General features: G+C 40.3%; 1 protein-coding gene across 1 annotated transcript in view; it reads right to left on the reverse strand.

Moving 5' to 3' along the window:
* Positions 1–962: 962 nt before the first annotated feature.
* Terf2ip (TERF2 interacting protein) overlaps positions 963–8,873 on the reverse strand; it is a 9,915-nt gene continuing 2,004 nt past the window's right edge. Inside the window, exons 2-3 of the mRNA XM_008822950.3 lie at positions 5,220–5,344; positions 963–2,261 (exon numbers count right to left, since the gene is read on the reverse strand). Coding sequence (XP_008821172.1) covers positions 1,869–2,261; positions 5,220–5,344 — 518 coding nt within the window. The 3' untranslated portion in view covers positions 963–1,868. The remainder of the gene's footprint in view (positions 2,262–5,219; positions 5,345–8,873) is intronic.

Here is an 8,873-nt window from a genome sequence, read left to right on the forward strand (position 1 = left end):
GGTATGAACATCCTAAAACAACACATATCTTAAAGCAGGAATTTTTTTTTTTTTTTTTTGTTTTTTTGAGACAGGGTCTCCCTGTAGCTCCAGCTGTTCTGGAACTATGTAGGCCAGACTGGCCTTGAACTCACAGAGATCTGCCTCTGCCTCTCAAGTGCTGGGATTAAAGGCATGCGCCACCACGCCCAGCTTTAAAGCAGGAATTTTTAACTACGCTGGCATCCTATTGAAATGGAGACCACACTTTAAATACATGCCTACCACATAACCCCTCTAATTCTCATCTAAGTTACTACTGTAGTGAGGCAGTTTTATTACTGGAAGTCTATCATATGCCTACCACACCCTTAGGAAAAGCCATATCCTCAGGAAAAGGATACACTTTCATTTATGCCCGATTCTACCAGAAGTAAACTGCATGGAAAATGTTTGAGACATAGTAAGAGCCTGTCTCAAGAAGAAAATAAAATTCAGAGAGCTGAGGATTCCAAGATAAATCTAGGAGGGAAATACAGAGACCAAAACAAACAACCAACCATCAAACGAAAAAAGGAAATCTATTCAGAATATATATTCTATGGAAAATAATTTTCCTAGGGAATTCTAAAAGCTGGCAAAGCTCAAGGGATGACGACCCTCCAGTCACCACTCACCATAACCTAAAGACAACTCTCAAGACTAATGCAATATCACTTTAGGTAGAGAGCACCTCAGATAGTTAAAAAGACTCGTTAGTAGAAGGTGCTGAAAGGCTCTGTCTGGAGGAGTATGGGTAGAGCTCTACACCTGAACACACCTGCTGCTTCTCTTCTCTTTGGCCCTTTAACTGACCTGTACTTTTCATAGTCCACATCCTCCCTCTGTTCTATCTAGAAGGAGCATCTTCTTATTTTCTATTAGTTCTAAAATGAAAATTTACCTACTTTTTTGTTTTGTCTTAAAAACAAAGAAACACTTACTGAAAAGACTCAAACACAAGGTGACCTTTATTTTCAGTCATGAAAGCAATACAACAAAGTGGAGCCAATCCACTTGTTTTTAAGTTTAGAACAATTTTCAGCAGAAAACTATGGTCAATAAAAATTTTTTAAAACACATCACAATTAACAGTAACCAATCAGCAGCCCCCATGTGACTGAGGATAGCTATGAAAGCACAATATAAATTATAAACTTAAAACACAGAATCTTTTACTTTTTAATTTGATTGCATGGTTCTTGAGTATGAACTTTGTGGATGACATCATGTCAGAATGTCAAAAGATTAGACATCCCTACCAGCCTACAGTTTTGTGTAAAACTGCAGGTAATACATACTAAAGACTTGACTCAGAACTCTAAGAAAACAGCAGCAAAGGAGCAGAGCCTTCAAATACTAAGCGAACACGTAATTATGGGATTTTTCAAAGCAACAGAAACCAGAATTCACTGAGGATGGAATGCTCTGGGACAGTCCATGTTAAAATCTTTGTAATTAAATTTCTTTATTTCAAGATTCCTGATTTACTATACCCAATCTAAAGGAACCTCTGCCAAAGGACGGGGAGTTTGCTACTCATGAAGAGTGAAGAACCATGTCTCTTAATTTCCTTCCTTTGACTTTGTCACTAGGCTCCTGTTCACAATATAGCAGGGCTACAGCCAACAAAGAGTTACCACTGTACAGCCCAACCTCTCTGGTTTAGATTTTCCTATCATAAACACATCGATTCTTGCCTTGGACAGCGCTAATACAGCTTTTAACTATTCCTGCTACATGGTACTGCTTGGCTACAAACTCTGGGACTCGCAGAACAGCAGTAGTCAATTTCAATGGTTACAATGTTCTGTACCCTCATCTGCCCACCCTTGTTATTCTCTTCTCCATTATTTCTTCCGGAATTCAATCCTCCGAGCAACATTTTGAGCACCAAATTTCTTGACCAATGCATTTCTAGTATCTTCATCATCTTTTTGCAAATCTAAGTCGTCTTGCCGGGACCAAATGGGATAACCATCAGCTCTCTGACCAGACTCTAAAAAAGAGGAAGTAGCTTCCAGCTCACCGCTATTTTTCAGGAAGGCTTGTGTAACTGTTGATAGATCCAAGTTAAACTTTTCCATTAGTTGCCGGATGATCTTAATGGCAGTTCCCACCTCTGGTGTAGAAACTTTTTCTTCTTCCTCCTCCTCAGGCTGTGCTTCCGAATCTTCCTCAGGTGTAGGAGGATCATCATCACACATTGTTATATGTATTTCAAAATCAGGGCTCTCATCCACCTGTAAAGAATGATGAGGAAGACCAGTTCCTAATTACTAAACCTTGAACTCTTGCAATAGGCAGGGGTCTCCCAACTACCACACTTCCTTGCGCTTTCTGCACACCAATCACAAAGGACTCCCTCAGGTCCTCTAACATGCTATGTTACTTTTAAAATTTATTCATGTTGAAATGTATCCATACATATGTATAATGCATGGAAGGGTGGTATGTGTTGTCTATATAATATATAATTAACTGATTAAAATATGGAAAATATATGTGTGCACGCACACACACACACACACACACACACACACACACACACACGGGTACACTTGTTCATTACATGATTTGTTAAAAGCATGCTTTGCTTTCAGATTGCAAAGTCCATAAGAGCATGAACCATATGTTATTTAATTTTTTTTTAATTTTTTAAAATATTATTTTTATGTGTATGAGTGTATTGCCTGCATGTAGGTGAGTGCGCCCATGTTGTGAAATGCCGCGGAGGTCAGAAGAGGGCTTCGGATTCCCCTGGAACTGGAGTTAAAGGCATCTTAACCGCTGAGCCATCTCTCCAGCCATTATTTAATATTTTAATTATTTATTTACTTATAATAAAAAAGTAATAGTGTGTTTTGCTAGCATGTATACAGGTGCATTCATGCATGCAATGCCTATGGAGACCAGAAGAGGACATCAGATCCTCTGGAATTGGAGTTAGGGAGAGTTGTTAGCCACCTTGTGGGTGCTGGGAATTGAACCTGGGTGCCCTGCAAGAGCAGCCAGTGCTCTTAATCACCAAGCCATCCTCCAGCCCCACGAATATGTTCTGTTTGTCACTGATTCTCTACTGCCTACCAATACCCGCACCTAAGTACCCAACATTGCTGTATGACTAGATTAGGGTTTACAAGTCACATTACATTTAGGCATATTATAATCATGTAATATAAGGGCCGTATTTGAGAGCTTTTGAGAGTTTGACAGTTGATGGAAAATAAACAACATAATAAAACAAAATGCAAACTACAAAAGGCAATAATCCCTAAATTCTGTCAATTCCTGTGTATTCTTTCACTCACCATTTACAGAAACATTTTCCTCTTTTGGACTGAATCCCAGCTGGATATGGTAGCAAATGCCTGTAATCCCAGCACTCAGAAGACTGAGGCAGGAGGATCACCCATAAATTCAAGGCCAGTTTTGGTCACTCAGTGACACAATATAGCCCAGGCTGGCCTTGAATTTGCTATGTAGCCGAGGCTGACTTTTAACTCCTGATCTTCTTTCCTTGACTTCCAAGTGTTGCAATTATAGGCATACAATACAACACCCACCAAGACAATGTCTTTGTTTTGTTTTGTTTTTGAGACAGGGTTTCCCTATAGCCCCAACTAGCCTGGAACTATGTAGACCAGGCTGGCCTCCATCTCACAGAGATCCACGTCTCTCCCTCCCAAGTGCTAGGATTATAAGGTTTGCGCCACCACATCCAGCCTTTCTTTTTCATTTTTAAAAATTATTACTATTTTTTGCCAGGTGTGGTGGCGCACGCCTTTAATCCCAGCACTTGGGAGGCAGAGTCAGGCAGATCTCTCTGAGTTCAAGGCCAGCCTCGTCTACATAGTGAGTTCCAGGACAGCTGGGGCTACAGGGAGACCCTGTCTCAAAAAGACCAAAAAAAAAAATTATTACTATTTTTTGAGAAAGGGTAACCCAGGTACTTTGAACTCATAATTTAACCAAGAACGACCTTAAACTCCTGACCCTCTTGCCTTCACTTCTCGAATGCTGGAATTACAGGCATGTACCACCACGACCACAAAGCCAATCAATGTCTTCAAGAAAAAGGAAAAGGTGGTTTGGTATGTAGTTTAGTGGTCGATTACATGTGTCAGGCCCTATGTTCAATCCTCAGTACTGAAAGAAAGATAAACAAGAACAACAAAACTTGCATTTAAGGCCAGGTGTGATGGCCCATACCTTTTAAGTCAGTCTCAGCCTCTCAGCCTCTCTCTCTCTCTCTCTCTCTCTCTCTCTCTCTCTCTCTCTCTTTCAGACACATATACACCAATTATATTTAAACTGGGCATGAAGGCCAACCTGGGCTACAGGACACCCTAGGAGGGAAGGAGGGAAGGCAGAAAGGAAGTAACTAAAAGATGAATCCTAACCACTTTCTTTTATGTTAATAGGGAATGTTAATTCAGGGTCAGCAAGATGGCTCAGCAGGAAAAGGTACCTGCAACAAGTCTGATGACCTGAGTTCTATCCCCAAGACCACATGACAGAGAGAACTGACTCCTGCAAGTTATTCTCTGGCCTCCACACGTGCACTGAGGCACATGCTCCCCGCGACCCATACACAATAAATAAATTTTTTAATTTTTAATATTCTTTTAAAAAGGAAGCTTAATTCACAGGATTCTTATTCTTGGAAAAGATACACAAATATAATTTGGGTTTTAAAATTAGTCCCCATCATTATTTTGTAGCTCCCGCCTTTCTCAACAGCCATTATTATTATGGGATTCCAATAGAGTGTTCAAAGGTGGACTGAATTCAGAAGAGCAAAAATATTCCCCCCAAAGCTCTCAGCCAGCATACAAAAATCAAAATGCCTGATTAAATTCTTTTTAAAATTAGATTTATTCTCCTGAGAAGCAAGAAACATTCTCAAAGTATAAATATGCAGTTCTAACTTTGGAAAGCATACTGAAATCAAAGTGTTTAAACCAGGATCCCTAGACTGTTAAAATGTAACTGCTCCTATTAGATTTGATTTCCCCCCGTCATTCACATTGTCCTGCCCAAAACTACAAGTCTGTGAAGCCCAAAGCCTAGCTCACTCCCGCTTTCTCTCCTCCTTCATCCTGAACTTCTGTTAGCTTCCTGGACCTGGCAGATGAAAAAAGTAGTGTGATAACCAAAGCAGAATGGGAGGGGAGGGAAAGTGAGTTTAGTTACCATACCACAACTTCCTCAAGCTCCCGAGTGGCTTCCTCAAACAGCTTTTTGACTGCTTCACCGTTCTCCTTGATCTCTCCCTTCACGTGTTCTTCATCAGGCAAGTCTGGAGTTCTCTTATTCTGTGGTTCTATTGAAGAGAAGACAAGCAAATTAACGTCACTGCTTCTGCACAAACTGAAAACAGTGCCTCATGAATCCTGTGCACATACTTTTGTTCTAGAAGATACCTGTTTATTGCTCAGAACTGTAAGAAAAGCACAAGACACGCATACCTAGTAGTTTTCACACTTGTGTCCAAAAAATTTTACTATCTAAATGGTGATAATATTCCTAGGCTCTGACATATAAAAATGTCTTCAAATTGAATACTTTTACACTGCATTTACTGATGCAAATGAATAAAAATGAATTATAAATGGGCTTCTCTGCTTCTAAAAAGCAGGATAACATTTAAGGAATTTATTAGGGAGCACTCTTAGGAAAACACTTGTGGAAGAGAAGAAAAGAGTAGGCAAAGAAAAAAGTTGCATTCAGAAATGATTTCAACAAGGCCTTAGTCAAGACCACAGGAAATGTTGGAGCTAGGAAGGCTTTCCGGAGTTAACTAAGTGGGAGTAAAGGAACCCTTTGTAACCACAGGGCAGTCATTGGATGCGGGCAGCCCTAAGAGAAGACTCTGGGCAAGAAAATTCTCTCAGCAGATTAAGGTAGAGCTGTTAGTATATCACAATTCACTGCATATCATCTATAAAAAGAAGGTAAAACCAAGTGGCTGGTGACACGTGCCTGTAATCCCAGTGCTAGGGGAGGGTAAAATAGGTGGGTATCAAGTTCAAGACCTGAGCTACATATGGAAACCCTGCCTAAAAATGAAAAAACAGTCACCTATATTTAAACATCTTTTTTTCCCTTTACATTTTGTTCTTTCAGGATTTACTCTGCTCCTGTTAAATTTACTAAAGTTTACTAACAAAGGAAGAGCAAAGGGAGATTTTGTGATGAAACTGTTCTGCACCCAGATTTTGGTGGTAGTATGCACAAATCTACATATGTATTAAAACACATACAGCTAAAAGGACTCGGCACCTGATATTAATTCTAGCACTCAGGAGACAGAGGCGGGCAGAGCTCTGTGAGATCGAGGCCAGTCTGACCTACATCAGAAGTTCCAGGTCAGCTGGAGCTACAGAGAGACTCTGCCTCAGAAAAACATAAAAAAGGAAAAAGAAAAGAATAAACTCTGACATATGCCAGAACATCTACTATGCTAAATGAAGTAAGTCAGATACAAAAGGGCAGAGATGTGAGGTCTCTAGAGGTTGGATTCACAGAGAAAGAAAGTCCTATGCAACTGCTAAGAGCTGAGAAGGAAGAATAACAACGTGGTGTTTAATCGATGGAATTTCAGTTTGGGAAATGGCTAAGCTGTAAGGGTGGGAGTGGTGATAGCTGCACATCAGAATGTACTTAATGTCACAAAACTGAATATTCAGTTAAGATGGTGAGTTCTGTATATTTTACAATAAGAACCCTAAAAATGTATGTAATTCTACACCAAAAATTCAATTTTACTGTATATAAGGGTTAAATATAGCACTAAGAAAAGCCTTATTTTTAGTGATACATGCTAAAATAGTTAATTAAAATAGCATATATGTGAACATAACACTAAATATAAAATATGGTAAAATAAAAGACTGAAAACATCTGGCATCTTTCAGAATAGTCCGATAAGCAGAATGAAGGGTGTAAGTGACACAGCATGATCTAAGTCAGAAGACAGACAAACAAGTGCAGGTGATGTAGCCCATCAGACTGTTCTGTTTTATAACTGCTTGGACTTGTCTGTAAGTCCAGCACAGTGTAGAACATGTGTTTAACATGCACAAGGCCCTAGCCCAAGACAGGGAAAACAAAAAAAGAAGAAAGAAACCAATTATGTTGTATTCAGATAAAGGAATAAAATTAAACTGATGAGGGAGAAAAAAAAAAAAAAGAGGCCGGGCATGGTGGCACCCACCTTTCATCCCAGCACTCAGGAGGCAGAGGCAGGCGGATCTCTGTAAGTCTGAGGCCAGCCTGGTCTACACAGCAAGTTCTAGGCCAGCTGGGGCTACAGGGGGACCCTGTCTCAAAAAGACCTAAATAAGGGACTGGAGAGATGGTTCAGTGGTTAAGAGCACTGACTGCTCTTGCAGAGGGCCCAGGTTCGATTCCTAGCACCCACATGGTGGCTACGAACCGTCCTTAAATCCAGTTCCAGGGGAATCCGAAGCCCTATTCTGACCTCCGCGGCAATGCACAACACAAGTGCACTCACATACATGCAGGCAATACACTCATACACATAAAATAAGAATAATAATAATTTTAAAAGACCTAAATAAATAAATAGATTTTTTAAAAGATTTATGTGTATGTTTGCATGCTGAAGGTATGCATGCGCATGCAGTGCCTGCAGAGTCCAGAAATGCCATCTTCGGCAGGTAGCTGCTGGGAACCAAACTCCAGTTTTCTCCAAGAGCAGTACCTGCTCTCAACTGCTGATCCATCCTCCAGCCTACAGAAACATGCTTTAAATATCACACATTGTCAAAATGTCACCAAAGAGACTACGTATCCCCTTCTATTCACAATACAGGAACATGCTTGTTTTTCTCTATCATTAACTTTCTATATTACTAATTGTTTGGCCTTGATAATTTTTTTATATTTTGTTTTATGTGTATGAGTGTACTGCCTGTACGTATATAACTGCCCCTGGGTGATGCAATGCCCAGGAGGGCAGAAGGGGGTGCCAGATTCCCAGGAACAAGAGTTACAGATGGTTGTTAGCCACCATGTAGGTGCTGAGAATTGAACCCGAGTCCTCTGCAAAAGCAGCCAGTGCATTAACCACTGAGCTCTCTCTCAGGCTGGTTTTGTTAATGTTATAGATAAAACATGGCAGCTCGTCACTTTGATTTTTTTTTAAAATCAGTCTCCAAAATATTTATTATTTCTTGGTTTCCATGGGTCAGAAGCATAAGCTGGTTCTGTGCTCAGAGCCTGATTTACTTTTAAAAGTATTTATTTGTTTATTTTATATATGTGTCAGTGTTTTGCCCGCATGTATATAAGTGTTCCATAGTCATGCAATGCCTGTGCAGGCCAGAAGAGATCCCTTGGAACTGAGTTATGGACAGTTGTTAGCTACCACATATGGGCTAGGAATCGAACCCAGGTTTTCTGTAAAAATAGCCAGTGCTCTTAACCTGAGTCATCATCTCTCCAGCCCCAAGTTTTAAATTTTTGAGTAGTAAAACTTATTTTTTAAAAATATTTTTGTGTGTGTATATGCTAATATGTATGTGGATGCCTGTGGAGGCCTGAAGAGGACATGAGATCCCTTGGAGTTGGAGTTACAGCACCAGATGTAGATGCTGGAACATAAACTCTGACAGTAGTAAGTGCTCTTAACCACAGAGCTCTCTCTCCAGACCCTATAAAATGTTTTCCTGAGTCTGGAGAGATAGCTCAGCAGTTAAGAACGCTGACTGTTCTTTCAGAAGACCCAGGTTCGAATCCCAGCACCCACATGGCAGCTAACAACGATCAGTAACTCCAGTTCTAGGGGATCCAATAGCCTCTTCTGTCCTCCGCAGGCATTGCACGAC

Source organism: Nannospalax galili, unplaced genomic scaffold, assembly GCF_000622305.1.
Source record: "Nannospalax galili isolate Female #2095 unplaced genomic scaffold, S.galili_v1.0 scaffold568, whole genome shotgun sequence".
Classification (NCBI taxonomy): domain Eukaryota; kingdom Metazoa; phylum Chordata; class Mammalia; order Rodentia; family Spalacidae; genus Nannospalax; species Nannospalax galili.